At 31.7% G+C, this 21900-nt stretch overlaps 3 protein-coding genes across 7 annotated transcripts; 2 read left to right on the plus strand and 1 right to left on the minus strand.

The window, feature by feature from the left end:
• Positions 1-1418: 1418 nt before the first annotated feature.
• Positions 1419-3205, plus strand: LOC126760750 (uncharacterized). The gene has a single exon (XM_050476626.1). It carries the CDS (start codon positions 1641-1643, stop codon positions 2973-2975), a length of 1335 nt encoding a protein of 444 aa, XP_050332583.1. The 5' UTR covers positions 1419-1640; the 3' UTR covers positions 2976-3205.
• Positions 3206-11752: 8547 nt separating this feature from the next.
• On the minus strand, positions 11753-17731 carry LOC126760746 (zinc finger protein 555-like). The gene is made up of 5 exons (XM_050476619.1): positions 17227-17731; positions 16346-17114; positions 15333-15920; positions 14545-15261; positions 11753-14476 (listed from the first exon to the last, which is right to left on the minus strand). The coding sequence occupies exons 1-5, from the start codon at positions 17380-17382 to the stop codon at positions 14100-14102; spliced, it is 2607 nt and encodes an 868-aa protein (XP_050332576.1). The 5' UTR covers positions 17383-17731; the 3' UTR covers positions 11753-14099.
• Positions 17732-17766: 35 nt separating this feature from the next.
• Positions 17767-20899, plus strand: LOC126760749 (uncharacterized). Of its 5 annotated transcripts, none has more exons than XM_050476621.1 (4): positions 17767-17954; positions 18939-19213; positions 19291-20271; positions 20341-20899. In XM_050476621.1, exons 2-4 carry the CDS (start codon positions 19035-19037, stop codon positions 20585-20587), a joined length of 1407 nt encoding a protein of 468 aa, XP_050332578.1. In that variant the 5' UTR covers positions 17767-17954; positions 18939-19034; the 3' UTR covers positions 20588-20899. The 5 variants fall into 5 exon arrangements, with proteins under 5 accessions (XP_050332578.1, XP_050332580.1, XP_050332579.1 ...); XM_050476623.1 differs by lacking the exon at positions 17767-17954 and adding an exon at positions 18017-18363; XM_050476622.1 differs by lacking the exon at positions 17767-17954 and adding an exon at positions 18017-18354.
• Positions 20900-21900: the final 1001 nt, after the last annotated feature.

Here is a 21900-nt window from a genome sequence, read left to right on the forward strand (position 1 = left end):
CTGCTGGTTTCACTCCAACAACTGTTATTGTTTGGGCAGAGATTTGCAGCAACCCTTGTAGGCCTTATGTTAACAGTTATGCGCTTAGCGCTCGTGCGGAAGGCGTGACTTGACTGTGGAGACGGATTTGTCACAAGTTCTTTTGCCTTTTACTTGCAAACTTTGTTTCTTTTCCTTTATTAAAAGCTACTGGTACAATCAATACCTTCTGGGTTACTTGACTTTTATCAGTCGCTAATAAAAAATCGGGAAAAAAATCTTTCTTTCTTACATTTTTTATTCGTGTAGTATAGATTCTTTGTATTAGAAGCGAAAAGTGTTGTTCATGGGTGATTAAAACCTTGAAATGCTGATAATTTTCTGCCTAAGCTTCAATGAAACTTTGATTCGTTGCTGGCACGGATCGCTTGTGCCTCAACGTGACTTTATGTAGCAGATGTGCATGTACATATGTATATTTGATGATATTGTGGGTCTACGTGACTCACTGCTTGTGTTTCGAAAGGCTTTGCGCTAGAACAAGAGAGAGCTGACGTTGAGGTAGAAATATGTCAAGAGATGTCGTAGCAAGCACCTCATACTGTTCTGTCTTACAAATTTCAGGGTCGCTCATGTTGCCGTGAAGCCTTGACTCAAGACATGCCAACGAATCTTCGATATCGAGGTTCCTGAGTTACTGACAGCTAAGTTGTCAACTTATTGGCTGGGATTATCTTACTACGGATCTTTCGAACACATTCTGATATAAGTCAATGTATCAAAAGTAGTTTAGAAAACTAACGCAACCTGGTGTTTTAGATTACATAGACTCATACGGGTCTGGATCTGATAAAAACCAAAGGAAACTTATATTTCGATATGATTATTTTCGGATCGTTTGATTTTAACTTTGAAAGCACTAGATTTAGTTTTTCCCTTCCTTAAACACAACTAATATTTCTAGTATACCAAAATATACCCAAATCAGAATCTAATCTCATCTCAGCACTTCACACAGTAGTAAATTAATAAATAAAATCAAATAATTGTGCTAAAGTCAAATACTTAGTGCGAATTCGATAAGCCTATCGGCGATCACTTAACGGCGGAGAATGTAGGCAACAAAGTGCAAACAATAATTTTATTAATATCAGCAACAACTACGATCACAGTGGGAAATGAAAGTGTTGTAGACTAATAAAATTAAAACTAATAAAAAGAAAAAAAAAAACAAAAACAAACCTAATGAACACAATGTTCTACATGAAAATATATGTATAGCCGCTGAACCGGCAACTGCTGGTGGTTGTGCGTTAGGGTTTCGGCGAGGGGAGCGTTACGGCGCCGCGTAGCACGCCACCAAGTCACAAATAAGCACAGCAAAAAGTAAAAACAAACTTGTCGTTAGCTCCACAGCTGTTGCCTGCCTCCATCGCCAGTTGTGCGGCGGCACTTTAGCGAATACGCGCTGATCTCCAGCGTCAGTTGTGCGAATTAGGTCGATCGAGACGGTTGCTTTACGGAAAGCACATAAAGTAAACACTGCTAATATTGAGGTACAAAGTAACGTGCGCGTGAGAACTATTGACGCGTACACGCAGATTACGAAACACAAAGTTGCACTCAGAAGCACGCAAATAGCTTTAGCTAGAAGCGAAGTGATGTATTTAGTCGCTGGTATATTTGGCGGTATCGCCGCTCTACTGCTCTTCGCTGCGCTCATAATTGTTGTGTTGCGTTTGAAATCACAACTGATCTTTGACATCTACCCCGCAAAGGGCCTCTTCTATCAACTGAAGTATGTAATTGCCTTGGTGTTGGTGCGTCGACTGCGTCACCGTGTCTATCACACCAAGGACGAGCTGAACTCACCCGAATTTCTGGCACAAATTGATCGCCCGCAATCCTTGAGCGATAATCCACAGAGTTACGATGTGGTTTCTTTCATGGGCGCCAATGGGCGTGGTGAAAAGCTGTTCCTGACCTTGGAGCGTCGCCGACGTGGCGTGTTGAAAGCTTGCATTTATCTCTATCTACCCGAGTTGGGCTTGTATTGCACGCCAAAATTGCCAGACATGCTGCACTTCACAACGGATGGCACACGCGAGAACGACGAGTTCAAAGGTTGCGGTTTCCACGTGTATCCCGAATCATCGATGCGTGAATGGCGTATACGTTATGAAGGCGAGTTACGTCCCGAGTCCGCTACCGGCAAGTGTCTATCTGTGCACATGAACTTGCAGTTCACAACACAAGCGCCATTTTTCTACCATAATCGTGATCTCAGCTCCGCGGTCATTGCGGATTCGGTGGCGCGCGAGGCATGGAATGACGCATTCTATAATTTGCTCAAACATGTGCCCGAAATGGTTGAGAAACGTACACACTACGAGCAAAGTGGACGCCTGATGGGTGAGGTACAGCTGGCCGGCCGCAGTTTTGAACTGCAATTGAGCGGTTTTCGCGATCACAGTTTCGGCACCGAACGTTGTCTATCCAATATCAATCGCTATGTATATGTTGCACTTTTTCTGTCGGACGGCACCAGCTTGATGATCGGCAATCTCAGTCAGCCATCCTTCTTTCTCTCGTCCCTCAAAGTGGGTTACGTCTGCACGCAGACGGGCGTTTATGAACCGATAACCAGTTGCAATTTTGAGCTTTACTCTTATGGCGAGAAGGGCACACCGCCGCGTCATAAGAATTTCATTGTAAAGACCGCAAAATCAAAGTATTTCGTGCAAATTGAGGAGCAACAGTCGTCGGTGCGCTATGTGGGCGCCGATTGGGTTGCGAAAATCTACAACCAGTTTGTGGCTTGCACCGTCAACGGTATTAAAGGACAAGGTATCACCGAGTATTTATATAGAAATAAAGATGGCGAACGTCCGGAAGCGGTAAATGCAACAGATCCCGAGTGGTTTAGACGTGTGAAGAGCTTTGAACGGAGTTTAAGTAAATGCGAAGAGGATGAGAGCGAGGTCTTCTTCTTCTGAGCTTTGACGAGGTTCAAGCGGCTTTTAAGTCGTTAAAGTATAGCTCTAAGTGCCCATTTTGTGGTGTAGAAATATTTTTTGTGCCGGCACAATATTCAAACAAGGACTGAAGATACTTTAATTAAGATTTTATCGTGATATTTAAATTACTGGGTGGTACTGTTATTTATAATGCGAATTACATGTAGTACATATTTTATTCTAAGAAATAAAAGGTTTTAATAAAACAACTTCACACCAATTTCTCTCTCTATCGCCAATCGCGGTAAAGGTTTCATAATTATGGAATCGTAAGTTGATGGAAAGTTTAATTTTGTAGACTCATGATTTCTGTAGAGTCCTGTCGATTATTTATTCCTGTTTATTGCAAGGGTTAGGAAAATCTTCATCCTCGTTTGCGATAAGGGTAGTTTTTTGGTCAGAAATCATGTTATCTGTTAGATGTCAATTCGAAGGACATCTGAAATTTGTAAATTCTGTGCTCAAGTGAACGTGAAAGTGCTTGTCCCAACTAGCGTTAGTTTTCTTAAGGTTTTAAAATCAAAATCTTCTAAATGAGTTGAACTTTTAGAGATTCCATGGAGCTCTTATTTGACTCCATTTGATAAATAATGAAATAGTGGTTCCCAGTGCTATCTCTAACTATTTTCTGCAACCGAAACGAGTCTACTTTTTTAGACTAACATTGCTGAAGTCACGAAATCTCTCCTTAAAGATGGGAAGGTTTGTTTGGTACTACAAAACCTCTCACTGAGGCATTATCGTTGTCTATATGCTATTATAGTCTCAGTATTCCAACAAAAAGACAATATATTAAGTCCTTAGCGTGGATTAAATATCAAGGCTTCCAACTTATTTGCTTTTTCAGAGTATCTTTGGACGCGATCTCTGCCAGCATCAGCTAGATTTGCTTATGCTTCTTATTGGATTTCCTTGACGCCCTCACCTTCCGTATTCTACATATTTTCCTTGAATGAAATAGCTGTAAATCTTATTGTTTACAACACAAATTTTTCATTGATTTCTTATTATCGCACCAGTTTTAGTTCTTGATTTATTTTCTCGATAGAGAATTCCCAATGACGTAGACCACTGACAGGGATTTATGGCTAATGCTTTGTTGGATAATCACACAGTTGATTGATAAGGCAATTTTACGAACAATAATGCCAAAATCCGGCAAAAAAACTCAAATACAACTGATAAAGCTCAAAACCCATTTGCCCAAGCTTTCGGCCCGAAATAAGTGCATTCAGGTCCAGTCTGCTCGTAAGGTTTTTACTTTACATTTGAAACACATTTTGCTTGATAATCGCATAGTCATATGGTAGCCATGGGTTTCTCCACATTGTAAATCAATATATGTATTTCTAAAATCAATACTGATTACCTTTGCTTATCAATTAAAAAAAAAATAATTGACGCTAGATTAGCCGGTGAGATTAATGATTATGCAGGTGCAGTTAATATATCAATATATGTGGACGTTCGGTAGCAAAAAACAGTTTTATAAAGAAGTTTTTTTCTAACACAACTTTGTTTACTGTCAAGGTGTCACCCTTTCATTCATTTACTGACGTATAAATTGCAATTTAAATAATAATATTGATAATTGCTTACTTCTTCAATTATTGCTGTTTGCTTTTCACTTTGTTTAGTAGTTGCAGCTATTATTTATATATTTGAATAATTGTTCACTATATACATTACGGTTATATATAGCATTTATTTCCCGGGTTACCTAATAAGTTTAATTCTAAACTTATTGCATTATTCATTTTAATGAATAAATGCATTTGAATGCATAAATCATGTATTTAAACCCTTTTGCTTGTCATTTTCCTTGATATAAACTTAATTGATTAGCAGGTTGAGAATTACAGTGCTTTTCAAATGAGTTAAACGAAAAACTTATCAAAATATGTATTCAGAAACAAAATATCGCTCCGAAAATTTTCACGCGTTCTTTTCTAACCAAGAAGCTGCTCATTTGTCGGAACGGCCGATATTGGACCACTATAGCATATAGCTGCATACAAGCTGAACAATCGGAATAAAGTGCTTGTATGGAAAACTTTTTCATTTGATCATATATCTTCACAAAATTTGACATGAGTTATTGCTTAAGGCAATGCTGCTGTCTCCGAGAAAATTGTTTGGATCGGTTCACTATAGCATTTAGTCGTCATACAAACTGACCGACCAAATTCTTGTAAGGAATCATTTGTGTTTGTGAAGGGTATTGTAGGGTGCAACCGAAGCTAATGTTTTTTCTTATCTTTAAAAGAACCCAACAAAAGTAAAACTACATTGATATTAGAGTTGCTACAAATATTTAGAAGATTAAATAAAAATATTAGACTTTTTTGCATATATGAAATTTATTTTCTTTTAATTCTGTCTCTATGCGTTTATATAAATCATAAATATAAATATTTTAAACATTTCATATTCCGAATATTTTGTTATTGTTTATGAGCATGCATTTTTTAACTGAGCTAAATCAAAATTATATTTTGCTAAGAATTTTTAATTTTAATATTTTTATTTAATACATTTTTTTATAGGAATGTTGCTACGAATGGTGTGTGTTATATATTTATATATGTATGGCATATATACAAATTTTATATTTAATATATGTATATAATTATAAATATTTCATAATATTCATCTTTCGGGTATTATTATTAATTTTACCTAAAAATAATATTTTTCTTAAACTATTATAATTTTAATATACTTTTATATGATTTTACGCTTAGCTTAATTACAGATTTTATTTTTTATTTAATTTTAAAATATTTATGCAAATTTATAATACGTCAATTAGTTAATTTATTTTTTTAATTATAAAATGTTTATTTAAATTTAATTTATTATTTTGTTATTTACTTTTATGTTATTTTATATACATATGCATGTATGTACATCTAAAATATTTTATAATTTATAATAACTTATGTAAAAAAAATATATTTCATTCAGAATTTAATTTTTTCTTTTATAATTTTAGTTTTGTAAATTAAAATAAATTTAAGTAGTTATTTCATTTTGTTTTACATGATTATTCTTTATAACTTTTATTGTTTTTAATTTGTTTAAATTACCTAATTTTACATTTTATTTTTAAATTATTTTTTTATCACTTAGTTTTAATTTTGTGAAATTTATTTTATAACTTTTATAAATTTTTAATTTGAAATTTTCGGTAATTTAAAATTAAATTAAATTAATTAATATAATTATACTTTTTCATTATTATTATTTTGTTTTTAATTATAGTTTGGTACATTAAATTAAATAATAAATTATAAAAAATTATTATTTCATTTTGCTTTACATTTTATTTTGATTTTTAAAAAATTTTCTTGTTTTTTAATTGTTTTAATTATTTAATTTTATTTTTTCATTTTGCTGTTATTTTACATAAATGCTTTATATAAATATTTTTTTTTTAATTTTTTTATACATATTTCATAATCTTTTTTGTTTATGCCTTTTTCTTATTTTAAATATTTGTAAATAAAAATTAAAGTTTTTATTAAATTAAGTTTTTAATTAAAATAAATTATTATGAGTTATTAATTTAATTTTGTTAAATTAAGGATTTTAATTTACAAAAATTTAAATTAAAAAAATTTAAATTAATTAATTAAACAAATTGAAAAGAATAAAATTTATAAAAATTAACAACTAAAATTTTAATAATAATAGATGTAATAGAAAAATTTAAATATTTGCAAATTAAAATTAATAAATTTTATCAAATTAAGATTTAAATGAAATTAAATTATTACGATTCATTAAATTAGTTTTAATAAACCAAAAATTTTAATTTACAAAAATGTAAAACCGACAAAAAACATAATTAATGTATTAAATTAAATTTAATTTCATTTTTCTTTTTAACTTTTTTATTTTTATATTTGAGGTATCTTATTTTTTATTTTAATTTTTTAATTTTAAAATATTACCTTTCTTTTTATTTTTTGAGTTTTTGAATTATTTGTAAATTAAAATTTAATTTAACTAATTTATTTTGTTTAACATTTTTAGTTTTATGTTCTTTAACTTTTATTGTTCTTAATAATAAATCATATCAATTTAATTTTTTTTTTGATTTTCATGTTATTTCATTCATTTATGTACATGTATACATATTATATATATTTTTTTATTTATAAATATTTTTTTATTTTTTCTTTTTGTTTTAATTCATTTAAATTTTTGAATAACAAAAAAAAATAATTTTACAATTACTAGTCTATTTTTTTAATTTAAATTTTTTAATAAGGTTCTTGCTTTTAATTTGCTTTAATTATTTAATTTCTTACTTTTACATACATATACATATATATATTTTATTTAATTTAAATTTTTTTTCTTTGAATTTTATTTTAATTTAATGTTTTATTGCAATTAATTTAATTAATTACTAATTCATTTTAACTAAATAATATTTTTACGTTATTTATAATTATTTTCTTTTAAATTTATTAATTTAATTTAAAAAATTAGTAATTAAATTAATTTAATTATTAATATATAATCGATTTTTTATAATTATAAAACTATAAAATATTTTTATTTATTAATTTTTGTATATATTACTCATAATGCAGGCGATTTAAACTATATTTCTGGTAATATATATTATTTTATATTTTTCACACACACACTTACTATAAAATTATAGCTTACATTGAGAGGTTAGTAAACATGTTTTTCTAAGAATTTTTTTTTTATTTTTGGCCATTAGTAAGATTTCTTATACTAATACAATTAATTCTAAATTATTTCTAAATATACATATATGTATATGTATATATTTTGACATATAACTTATTTTCTAAAATTATGGAATGCTTATATTCCATTTTTTAAGCATTAATTTTTTTTTATTTTTTTTTTTTTAATTTTTTTCTTATAGTTTTGGCTTTTAGATTTCAAAGCTGTATACATATACATACTTATATACATATGTATGTATGTATATCTAAAAAAAAAATATTATACCGTTGGACATCGAGTTCTTACCCGTTAATGCTTTAAATGTTTGAGATCAGTTTTCATAGCAATACAATATTAGCCATAATTTGATTACAAAAAAAAAATACAAAAATTTTAAATTTAAATTTTTAAATATTTTTAATTTAATAACCCATTTTTTAAATTTTTGGAATTTTTTTACATAATAAAATTCTAAATTTCTTAACGACACACCCTCTAACTGCATACACATGTATATTAAGTATATTAAAAATATTTTTGCATAGCATTCTTCAGAAAACTATCTCAATGCGCCGTTGTTTTTTTAGTAATCATAATCTATGAAACTATTTTGCACTGAAAATAGCTGTAAATTAAACATTAATACATACAAACATATTTCTATATATTTTTACGCAAATTTCAATATTTTTGTTTGTAATTTGCCTTCGTATTTTTCTGCTCATATATTTGTTTTTGTTTTTATGTTTCTTTATTCCGGCTCATTTGACTTTACTGTCAAGTTCTTATCACAAAATTTTTACGTAAATATTTCAAAAGCGTCAATTGACTTTAATTGCCTCCTCAAATACTTTTTAATTTGTTTTTAATGCCCGTATTATGATTATGCCATATAAATATGGTTTTTCGCAAAATAATTTTTTGGCAAATAATTAAAAAAAAACATAAAACAGATTTTCAATCTCAAATTTACAATTAAAAATAAAAAAAGATTTATGAAACAATAAAGAGACCAAAATTTATATCTTTTTGAATGTTTGCATAAAAAATTTTTAAAAAGTATTGAATAAAAATTAGAACTATAAAATTAAAAAAAAAATTAATTTAATTAATTAATTTTGTGATAATTTAGTGAAACATAGTTGTTTGCAAAATTATTTACAAATAAAAAAATGTATGAAATAATTAAGAGACCAAAAATTTAATTTTTTTAAATTTAGGAATAAAAAAATTTTAAATAAAAATTAAAACTATAAAATCCAAAAAAGAAATAAATTTTATTGAAAAAAATATAATTTTTAAAATTAAATTTACTTAAAAAAAATAAAAATAAAATTAAAGTTTTACATAAAAAATTAATTTAAAAAATTAAATTTTATAAAAAAATATTAAATTTAATTTTTAAAAAATAACAACAAAATTTAGTTTTTTTTTTTAATTTGAGGAAAAGAAAATGTTAAAATTTTTTAAAATAAAAATTAAAATTATAAAATGAAAATAATATGAAATAAATGTTTGTGTTCAGAAATTGAAAATTTAATTTTTAATTTATTTATTATTATTATCATTAATTTTTTCAATTAGAAACCCTGAATTTAATATAATTAAATTAAATAGATTGTAATTTTCTGTATTTTTATTTCATTTTTTTAATTTCCTTTCTTATTAAATTTATTATAATTGCATAGTTACATACATACATACATATGTATGTATGTCTTGTTTACAACTATTTTTATTTTTTTTTATTTTTTATTTAATTTTTTTAATATTTTTAGAAATAATTTTTTTATTAAATTCAATATTTTTATATTTTATATAATATATTTTATATTTTAATTTTTTTAAATATTTTAACAAGTTTTAAATATTTGTATTTGAAGATTTTTTTTATTTATTGAATTTTAATTTTTATTATTTTGATATTTATAATAATTATTTTTTTATGTTATTTTTTATTAAATTTTATGTTTTCATAATTTATGTCTTTTAACAATATTTTTTAAATATATCTTATTTCGAATATCATTTTCAAATATTTTTATTTAATGTTTTTTTTACTTTCATTTTTTTTACTTTTATTTATTTTTTTTAATTTTATAAATTTATTTTTATGTTCAACGTTTCATTATTTTGAATTTTTTCAAATTTTAACAAGTTTTAAATATTTGTATTTGAGGGTTTTTTCTTTATTTTTTTGGTTGAATTTTAATTTTTATTATTTCGATATTTGTCATAATTATTTTTTTTAATTTTATAATTTTGTTTTTATTACATTTAACATTTTTTTATTTTATGATGACTTAAGTCAAATTTACTATTAATTTGAAATTTATCTAATTTTTTTAATTTCAATTTTTAAATTTAATATTTTTATATGTTGTGCTAATTTAAGTCATTATTTTGAAATCTTTTTTTTATTTAAAATTTCATTGTTTTATTTAGGATTTTTGTATATTATTTAGTTGATATTATTTTTATAATTTTATATTTTAATTTTTCTTATTTTTAATTTAGTTTCCATTGCCACTTTTGATGTTATTTTTTGATTAAATTGTATATATTTATATTTCATCATAATTTATTTCCTCATATATTTTTTTACTTATTGCCACTCAGTCACGCACACTCGCCACATGAACGCCCCTACTAAGTCATTAGTGGATGCTAATAGCCTGAGACACTGCCTCTCAAACAATATTCTCTGCATGTTGTTTACTGTCTTGCTACTGTTTACTCAATAATTCTAATTATACATTTTTTTGTTGTTATGCCTTACCCCCTAGCACCTTTTATTATTTATTTTATTTTTTTGCGTTTTGTTTTACACGTTTTTTGCTCGTCGCTTGCGTATGTGACTCGTTTGGCTGTGTATTTGCACTTTGGACCCGAGCGCTATATTTATTAAGCATTAACCGGCACGCCAGCCGCTGGCAAGATGCCGCGCAGCTGACATACACACACATACTTATTATGTTATTGTTATTAACGCATACACACAAACATTTGGGTTTTTTTATTGTTTAACTATTAATTTTGTATTGCAATTGTTGTTATTGCTGTGTTGTTGTTGATCTGTTGAAATGCAGATCCGTTTGTGAGCGTTGATTAAAATGTTAAACGTCAATATGTTGCAGTTGTTGGTGTCTTTTTTTATTATTGTTATTATTTTTTGATGCTTTAGGGCGGTTTGTTTGAATGTTTAGGAAAATTGCAAGCTATTTAAGGCTTATATACAGCTTTTGTTATGTATTTTACTCCAAAAAGCATTTAACTTGAAATTTTAAAATTTTGAAAAGAATTTCTTTTGTTAAAGAATTTCAAAAACGTTGAATTTATGATTTTTTAACAAGAAATTTGCTTTTTTAATGAATTGAACATTAAAAATAACATAACTCCATATTTCTGTATTTTGAAATTTCAAAAATTTTGAATTCATGATTTTCTTCAACAACTTTTTAAGGAATAAGAAAAAGTCTACTTTTGTTAAAAAATTTCACATTAAGAAGGACGTAAATTCATATTTTTTATATCTTCAAGTCTCATAATTTATGATGTTTTTAACAATAGAATTTCGAAATTTCAAAAATTTTGGAATTACATATGATTTTTAACAAGTCTGCTTCTGTTAAAATTTCAAAAACTTTGAATCTGCGATTTATTAACAAGAAACCGGTTTTTTTTTTAAGAATTTGACATTAAAAATAACATAAGTGCATTTTTCTAAATTCTGAAATTCCTAAAATTTTAAATTCATATTTTCTTTAGCTATTTTTGTGAGGAATTTCTCATTTAAAAGGACATAACTAAATATTTTTGAATTAATATATTTCGAATTCGAAAAAAAAAATTTTAAAATATTTTTTCAAAAGTTTTCTGCTAGTTCTTTTGAAATTTCCTACTTTCTCTTTTCCTTTTAATTCCAAGCATTTTTTCGAAATTTCAAACATACTTATTACATACTGTTTTCGAACACCCCTCATTTTTTAGAATCTTAGTGGCGTGCCTTCGTACCTATTTTTTTAACTCATACACATTCTCTATTATTTCCATACTTTTCAAATATTTATTTATTTATTGAGACATTTCTGTTTGTGTATAAAATATTGTATTACAGTTTGGATATCAGTTCGAATATTTGTAAATTTTAGCTTCAGGCGTTTACCGTTAAATATGAGTACAGTTAGGCGTGGTTATGTATGAGTAGTTACGTGCCGATGTTTGTATGTCTATAGATGAGAAGCGCTACAACTACACTTACTTCTTATAAATACATAAGTAGTTCTTTGCTTACAATTTTTCACTTGCTAGCAATTTTGAATATAATTTCAATGCATCAACTTATAATTAAGAGTTTTACTTTTGAAGCCATGGAATGGAAAAAGCCAACAAAAACCACAAAAATAAAAAACTATAAATATTTTATAAAATATCTTAAATTCACATAAGAGTAATATATAGTAAAAGCAGGTATAAGCTTAGTTTAACCATATATTATAATATATAATACATACATAAATATGAGAAAAATGAAACTCATAATGGAACATGTTTGTAGCAAAACAAAGACCTATAAATTGGAAAGCTACAAGTGTTTACACAATTTTCCAGTCACTTTTGACTTATTTTATCTAATATGGGTTACGAAAAACTTCGCAGTTGCACAAAAAAATAAAATAAACACAAAATTTGAATGTTCGAATTTTCGAAGTTAATTTCGAATGCCTAAAAAGCGTTAGTTCAATTTTTTAAGTTAATTTTAAAGTCTGCTCTACGGCAACAATACGTTTACAGCTATTTTCGAAAACTCGAAATAAAATTTTAATTTTTTTTTTGGTCAAAAAGTGTCCCTTATTGAGTATTTGCCTTTTCTTGTTTTTTGAAATAATTTTCCTTGTAAACCAATATTTTAGTAATAAAAATATATAATTTTTCGTACAAAAACAACTTATAAATTAGAATAATTGAAACTTTTTACTAAAAGCTCACTACGTTTACAATATGCATATAAAAAAACTTAGATTACTAGCTAACAGCCTTCATAACTAAATACATTAATATTTTTGAAAATAATTTCATGGCCAAATTAAATTGGTAGCATATTTTTAGCCTTCATAACCAAATAGTTAATATTTTTGAAAAAAATTTCATGGCCAAATTGGTAACATATTTTTATAAAAAATAACAAAATATTTGCTGGAATAAAACGAGTTGTAATTTTCGTTTGCGCAAATTTGTTTCGATCCAAATAATTTAATATTTAAAATAAAAAAAAAATAATAATAATGTTTATAATGGTTTTGATTTCGAATGTGCGAAAATAAAATCTTATTAATAACAAAAATATATGTATATGAATAAAAAAAGTATAATTTTTAAACAATTTATATTTTGACCTACTAAAACTTTTGGTTTTCCGAAAATAATTTATTTTTCAAAGATATTTACTGATTGCGAAAGAGTTATGTCTAAAGCTGCCCATGTGTACTTATATTTTGCAGTTATGCAATTTTTTAATAAATACAATTATTAAATGTAAATATTTTGTTACTTATTAGCCATTATTGGCATATTCGAAACTTATTTTATGCATTACTTAGACCCAAAAATTTGTTCACATAATTGCTAGCGATATATTTTAATGTTTCTGCGGTTAATATGTATTTTCGAATTAAGTTCGAATTTTCGAACACGCATTTTTATGTTTAAAACATCAAAAATTTTAATATTTTGGTTGCAGCATAATTTTTTTTCAAATTATTTACTAATTTTAATTAATATACTTTGTCTTTAGAATTTGTCTTACTTGAAAAACTTTGCCAATACTTTTTTACAGCTTTTTTTAAACTAAGTATGCATTATTCGTTACATGCTGCGACGCATTTTTGAACTTTTTGAATTAATTTTTGGTTTCAATTGATATAACTTTTTTATTTGCTTGCTTTAAAGTTGTGATTTATTGCGTTACCTAAGTAGAATTCTGCGTTACGAGTAGTTTTCTTGTTGCAAGTTTTTTCTTAATTTTTCCATAAGTTTTTTTAAGCATAATTTGAAAATACTTTAATTTTAGTACTAAACTTACGAAAATTACATAATTAAAATGCATTATTTGCAATTCATTAATATTTTTAATTCAATAGCTGTTTTGTTGGCTGTAAATGACAACTGTTAAAATAAATTCTTTGGATAACTAAACATATTTGTAAAATTAATATCGAATTGTCAAAACCAATTATTTTAAGTTATAATTCTATGAGATATTCACTTTAAGGTCACACCGATTTGTTTTTGTTTTTCTAAATCGTTGCCAATACTTCTTACGGAAATTCTGTTTGTTTTTCAAATTAACTGTCGCAACTACATACACAGTAACAGTTCGTCTACAGTCTATCATGTGACTATGATCTCATGTTCCGGATCCAGCAAATTGTTCATTAGAAAGTTCTGCTCCATTTCATCGGCCGTTGGAATGAGTGGTTTAAAAGTGTTGGACGTTTGCTCTTGCAGCACCAAACTGCTAATACTTGGCGTCTGCTGGTGCACCAACTCAACGCGCACCTTCTCGCCGCCACTGTTGGCGCTGTCCTCAAATGAGACCATAATGTCGTTATCATTGCTTTGGTTATGTGTGTTGGAGTCGAGTATGCTCGCCACGGCCAAAGAGTCTTCGTTTTGTGCCGCCATTGAGCTGCGCAAACTAGCTTCATTATTATTGTTATTCGATTCAGCTACACCAATTTGGGCGGCATGCGTGGTGCGTAGATGAACTGCAATTAAAATGAGCGGCAATGTTATATAAACATAGGAGTTTAGGCTTGCAATTGCTTGCACTTACCTGAGAGCCGATTGCGCGCAAAGAGCCCATCGCAGTACTCGCAGGCTACGAGCTTGTGCTTGAGTATGGCATGATCGTGTGCCTCCTGCGTGCAGGAGGCCACAAAGCCGCACTTGTAGACGGGGCAGTGCAGCGTTTTGTCCTCAAACGCGGCGATGTGTGTTTTCTGGTGTTGTTGCAATTCGCGCATATAGCAGAAGCGCTTGTCGCAATGCTCACATTTGAGGTAGCGCGGCTTCACATGCAACTGCATGACATGCTGCTTTAGCTCGTTGGCATTCGCAAAGGTGGTCGTGCACTCATTGCAGCCATACGTGACGGCCTCATGTGTGGTCATGTGTTTTTCGAGCGTGGCACGTGTGGAGAAGCGCTTATTGCAGTGGTGGCAGGAGTGCAGACGCGGCCGCCGTAGCTGGCGTGCGCGCTCCTGATACGGCGCGACTTCACGCACCAACTCAATGCAGCGTCCGTTCTCGTCACGCGGTCGCTGCAGGTGCAGGCGCAATTTATGTATCGAGCTGAAGGCGCAGCCGCAATTGCTGCAGGTGGCCGATGCGAAATTGGTGTGGTTCAACTTCTCCGGGTGGAAGTGTTGCGTGTGCCGACTGAGAAAGGCCATGCTGACAAAACCCTTGTGACAGTAGGCGCAACGCACCGGCAAAGCGCCATCATGCGCTTGATATTTGTGGCGGCGCACCTCATAATCGTTGGAGAATACTGCGTTTTAACGAAAATTTTAATAAATATTTGCATGGCTGTGTGTAATTTGGTAATTTGCATGCACTCACCTTCTTTACATTGATCGCACTGTATTGCGTGTTGCACTGACGGCCGGTGTATACGTTCGTGCGCGACCAAATTGGCGCGACGCACAAACACGCGCGCACAATCACGACATTTAAACTTGCTGGCTGCGTGGTGACGCTGATGTGTGCGAAAACGACCCAAGGGCACTTGCACAAAACGTTGATCGCACGTATCGCAATGCCAATTGCTTACATATTGACAGTTGAACTCGTGTAATTCCTTTGGCGAGCGTAGCGTCTTCTTGCAGTAGTTGCAGTGTTCGGATTTGGCGGCGGTCGGGTGTATGAGCCGCACATGATAGTCGCGCTGCTTGACGGAGCTGTACTTTTGCGGGCAATACGGGCATGTGTAGGGCAAATTGGGGTCGTGCACGTCGAAGAAATGCTGCGAGAGCGCATCGGCGCTGTCGAAGACCAGGTGATCGATGGAGCCGGAGTTCGGGCAGTAACAGTATTGACAGGCGAATGGGTTGCGTGAGATGCGCGTTTGTGTGAAGGGGTCCCCATCGGCCTCGAGTTCGTCCATTTCGTGTGTGTCCTCGGGGTCGGAGCATGAGATAAGGTCCATATCTGTGAGAGAATATTTTAGAAAATATTTAGAGTAAAAAGAAGAAAAAAACCAACTTCGGTTGTACCGAATATAATACCCTTCACAGATGCGTCTCTTGTAACACAAAAGGGCACAAAAATATTTTTCTTTTTTCATTTTGATAGGACAATTTGTATGACAGCTATAGTGGCCGATATCGGCTGTTTTGATAAATCAACAGCTTCTCGGGGGAGAAATGAACGTGTGCAAAATTTTAGTTCGATATCTCAGAAACTGAGGGACTAGGTCGCGTATATGCAAATAGTCGGACGGACGGACGGACATGGCTCAATCGACTCAGCTTATCATTTACATATGTATATATAATTTTCCTTCTGGGTATTACAAACTTAGTGGTAAACGTAACAATCACTGTTCAGGGTATAAACTTTTGCTAACTACGCACCATCTTCCAAGAGCTCATTATAATTGGCGTAAGGCTGCTGTGCTGCTGCGTCGTCAGTTTGCGCTGCAGCCTTCAAATCTGTGGACGTATTGTTGTTCTTCTGTATAATACTGCCCTGTAGCATTTCCTCCAAATCAATATCACTGGCTTTGCTGCATTTTGTAGCACGCTTTGGCGTGCTGTCACTGGTCGTCACTAAAGTCGCTGGCGTGTTGGTGTCTGCGCTCACTGTGGTGATTGGCGTCTGTGGTGTATAGTATATGTTTTGTGTTGTTGTGGCTGCATTAAATTGCAAAACATTTGTTTGTGCCGTCTTCGTGTCCATATTAGCATGTGTGGTTATGGAATTGGCGCTATTATCCAGTAGTGTGCCATTTTGCATTGTAGTCAGTTCCTGGGTAAGCATGGAGAGCGTCTCCGCCACACTAGCGGGCAACTGCATGCCATCTAAGCTGGCGATCACATCAGCGCTGGTGGTGGGCGTTTGTAAACAATCTAAACTGGCCATTAATTCTGCGCTGGTCACGGGTGCCTCCATTTTCAACCCATTCAGCAGCTCACTGTCGCTTGTCAAATCAGCGTTTGTGTTTGTCTGTTGTTGTTTAGCTTCGCCTGTAGTTGCATTGTCTGCGCTCAGACCAACGCCCACAAATGATTGCAACAATTTTTGTTGTGCCAACACACATTGCTGACGGAATGCGTATATATTACAAAATTGTGTAAAACAATTCGCACAAATACGCTGCGGCAAGCCATCATCGCCCGAAATCTGAATATTGTGACAACAACAACAACAACGAAAATAGTAAACATTTGTCAATATTGCAGCATATTGTGAAATGTGCGCAAATTCAATAGCGACTTTAGCACAGCTTACTCACCTGTAAGTGCCAATTGCTCAATTCGGTGCGCGCAAACTGCAACTGCTCCTCAAGTCCGGTCAGTGGTTGGAAGAGATGCACAAATTCGACCTCAGCACCGGTCACATAGAAATTCGCGCACAGGCGGCACGCTTCTACATGTGCAACCTGCTCCATAGCGTGCAACGCTTATGTGCAAATAAAGTTTTTGCGTTATTTTACACACTAATATACCGACTTTGAGTTTTTGAACCGATAGTATTAACTTTTTTGTTTTCAACAAAAACAACGCACAAAGAATGCAATTAGAAAAATGTACTTTTACGCGTCTATTAATTTTCTTATTCACTGCATGATGACTGATAAAGTCAGCTGTTTTTTGTTGTGCGACATTCGCATGGCGTGTGTTCAGTGCTGGCGTGTGTATGCTTGGATAGGAAAATATAAAATGCGCGCGAAAAATGCTTAAAGCGTGGTTGGGAAAAGCGAAAAAAATTGCAGTGTTTTAAAATTGAAATGTGGTTTTTAAAGAAAGCTTAGTTAGAGTGCAGAAGTTAGAAAAATAAATGCAAATAAATCTATTAATTCAAGCCTTAAAAATATGAGCATTGCAAAATTTAAAAGTTACGAAAATGCCGGTTTATAAAACGCAGCGAAAAGCAACGCTGCCTCAGTATGTAATTTTGTAGCGAAAATGTTTGTCAAATAAACGTCAACCACCTGAAACAATAAGCTGCGAGTTTACATTTGTAAGTGCCGGTGTTTTAAATTAGTAAAAGTATATTAAATACGAATAATAAAAATTAGTTATTTTGATGGCATGTTTGTGTCAAATTTCATACAGTTAAATTGTTCACTGTAAATAATTGCTGGAGCGGGATTTTACAAAACAAAATGATACGCTCGTTAGCCAAAGCAGTTACTTTAGCAAGCAATTGCAAGCGAATTCTTTAAGCACATACACAGATATGTATTTATATTTATAGAATACACTTGCTGACGTTGCTCAATGATTACTTGTCGTCTATAAACTACAATGCACTCGTCTGCGGCTACAGTTTGGAGCGAAATACAATAATTTTTTAATTGAGTTTGTAAAGTGTTGATATCCATCAATTAATAACAACAATCGCTGCGCACTGCTGCAATGTAAATATAGTATGGTGAAAATTCTTTATTGCAGTGATATGTAGTAAGACAGAATAATAATATTTTGCTGATAGCTGCCTGTTATAGTTTCCAAGTACGTTTGTACTCAATATACATACGTAAACATGTATGTATGTATGTATGTATATTCAAATCATCCCACAGCAGATATATCTATATATCGCTATAGCAATTCGTCCACGTTGCTTAAACGCATAAGTGCCACTTAAAATCTTGATATAATGTGCTGATAGGCATTTTATTATTTAGTTAAGGCTAACTATGCTTATTTGAACATATATTCATTACGCGCGTTGCCTAAACGTTTACTAAACAAGTTGTGATTTGAAGCGTAGGGAGCAAGTAGCACCGGCATTAGCTGCTAAAATATGTAATAACATTAAAGTGCTAAAATTTTTATTGAAATCAAAATAACATTAAATATAAGATAGTAATATATGCCCAAGTAATATACATGTATTGTTGCTCAAAAATACAGCAACTATACAAAAATACGTTTCACGAAAAATAATTTAAAAGTTTTTGTACTTCCTGCTAACTTCCTTTCTTATCTTTCTTTGCAGTTTCCACTGCGCATGAAACACCACTGTCGAAATCCCAACAATACAAACAGTCAAACAGTGCCTTTCAAACAGTTAACACGCTAATTCGCAAGTACAATGAGTGAATCGGGCGACAATACGCATTTAAATTATATTAAAGACTATGTAGTGCCGGAAATTTTGACTAAATTGCAAGGCGAAACCTTGCTGAAGTTCGAGTTGGAACATGCAAGCGGGCTGGACGGCTTTATGTCGGCACTCTACAACATTAAACTGCATACGCAGACTGCCGACGGGTGTGTAGAAATCTAAATAAAAGTAATTTTGCACATTTTCACTAATATTTTTACTCTTTCTTTTTTCCTTCACACAGCGCCAAGCAGCGGCTGCTTGTGGCCAAATTCATGAAAGGCGATGTAAGCTTTCGTGAGTCCAGCAAGTCATACATACAATTTGCCAATGAAATATTTGTGTATGAACGCGCTCTGCCCGCCTTTGCAAAAGTGCTAGCCGCCGCCAAGCTCGACATCACCATTGACGATTGGGTGCCACATCCTTATGTGGCCAAATTTGGTTATATTGAGGGTTTGAGCGCTGCGCCGGGCGTGCGCGAATCAGTATTAGTGCTGGAACATTTGAAACCGCACGGTTATGTGTTGGGACCACGTCTATATCTTACGCGTGAGCATTTGTTGCCAATGTGTAGTACGATCGGACAATATCATGCCATTAGCTATGCGTTGCGGTTAATTGATCCTACGCAACTCGAACGCTTGAAAAGTGAAATAGTGACGCTGCCCTTCATCAATGATGCGGATCCGCGTGATGCACAAGACAACTTTTATCGTTATCTCTACCGCGCTGCATTCGATCGCTTCTATGACTTTTTCGATCGTAAAATTGATGGCAATACGTTTGATAAGCAAAATGCCGATGATTTAAAATTAATAGCGCGTTTGCGCGATTTGCGTGCTAAGTATATTGAAGAGCCGACGCGTTTGTTAGAGAAAATACGCACAGGTGTTGTGGATAATGAGCAAGATAAACATTTCGGCGCCATATTACATGGCGATTACAATCGCAATAATGTGTTGTTCCGTTATGAAGCGCAGGAAGGTGGTGATGCGGCTGCGCCAAAGGTGGCCGACGTGAAAATGATTGATTTTCAAGAGATGCGTTATGGCAGTCCCTGTTTAGATTTGAGTTTCTTCATGTACATGAATACCACTGAAGAAACGCGTGATGCCATTTGGCAAGAAATGTTGCAAATGTACCACACAAATATGTTTAATACACTGCAGGCAGCTGTTAAAGGCAATGCAAGAGTTGATGCTGCGCAATTGGCAGCTTACAGGTAGGTGTTTTGTTATTACTACTTATGCTTATTTAATTATTATCCCTTTTAAAATGAAAACTCGTAAAGTTTTGAAGCCTTCCAAGCGCACTTTAAACGCTATGCCTTCTATGGCGTCATGATTTGTCTACAATTTCTACCGTGGATGCTCTCGAGCGAAGAGGAATGTGCGAAGATCTCGCATCTCTTCGAGACCAATTTGCGTGGCGAAGAGTTTCATAGGGTTTCGATTGAGATCGGTGGTGATGAAGTTAACATGCGTTTGCTGGCGGTACTGCGACACGCCTGCAAAATGGGCTATATGGATGAGCTTTGAGGTTAGGCTAACTGTGCTTTAGCATTTTAAGTATAAGCCTACAGTGGCTTTTAAAGGCAATAAATTTAACAAATTAGTAAATATAAGGCAAAATTATAAATAACTGTCTGCAAGCAGTCCAATTTACAAATCGAGTTGCTTGAGAGAAGGTTGTTATTATATTATTTTCTCTTAACATTTGATTAGACAATATTTTTATTAATCTTTCAGCTGCTGCCTTCGCATGCTTGCAAATAATATTTAAGTGCAATAACAGTTACAAATATATAATAATAACTGTTATTTTTTATAAATAAATGCAAATAAACAATTTTTTTTTGGTTTTTTTTGTACACATGATAGAGTAAAGCTTCGCTAAAATTTGACCATGTGTGTGTAAATCTGATTAGTGTGTGTGTGTGGATAGGAAGTGTTCGCTGCTCTTAAGATTTTAACCGAAAAGTCTGGTACAAATTATGTGCCATTTTTTTTAATTTTTATGCATATTTACATACATACATGCAAACATACATACATATATACATTTATGCATTTATTCATTCATATCTGAATTCATAAAACCCTTATTTTTAAATTTCTTGCAGAATTTTTGATTTATACAAATAAATTATAGCAACAACATCGAAAATAAATAAATATAACTTTATTTCCTTACGAAATATTTGTAGACGGCGAGTGCAATCAGCTTGTTTTTATTATTTTTTCCAACACTGTATATTTTTGTGTACGTACTGTGAAAATTCCTCGCAAATACAGCATAAATCATCTATAGTTTGATAATTTGCGACTTCCTGTGTAAATTTCCGGTGTCTCTTGATAGTCCAGCTCATTGTTCGACAGTTTACGAGCCATTGTAATTAACATTTATCTAACGGAACTCACCAATCTACTGTTAAATACAAACGTATTTCTATTTAAGTTACTCCTAAGTTCGTTTGCAGTGTTTTAGAACACTACACCGCCTACATTTTTTGTGTCTTCTCTCTACTTCTAACCCTTTGCCTGAAATTCTGTTTCTGAGACCTCTGTGGCAAATCACAAAGATATTTCCCTCTAGACAGGTCTTGTATAACTGCTATAACCATAAATGGAGTTAAGTCGCCTAAGATCGACGCATACCAATATTTAGAGATAGAGACCTGTTGACTTTACTTTGTATAGTCCTAATGTAGCAACAGCGTGATCTCTCTGAAGACCTTTTGACCCCTCTTTATGACCAACGATGATATGTAGAGTGGAATTAATCGAGTTTCAATACAAAAACAGATTTACACTGTTACCGCTGTATAGTCGCTCCGTAAATGTTTTCGGTA

The sequence above is a fragment of the Bactrocera neohumeralis genome, chromosome 5, assembly GCF_024586455.1.
Source record: "Bactrocera neohumeralis isolate Rockhampton chromosome 5, APGP_CSIRO_Bneo_wtdbg2-racon-allhic-juicebox.fasta_v2, whole genome shotgun sequence".
NCBI lineage: Eukaryota > Metazoa > Arthropoda > Insecta > Diptera > Tephritidae > Bactrocera > Bactrocera neohumeralis.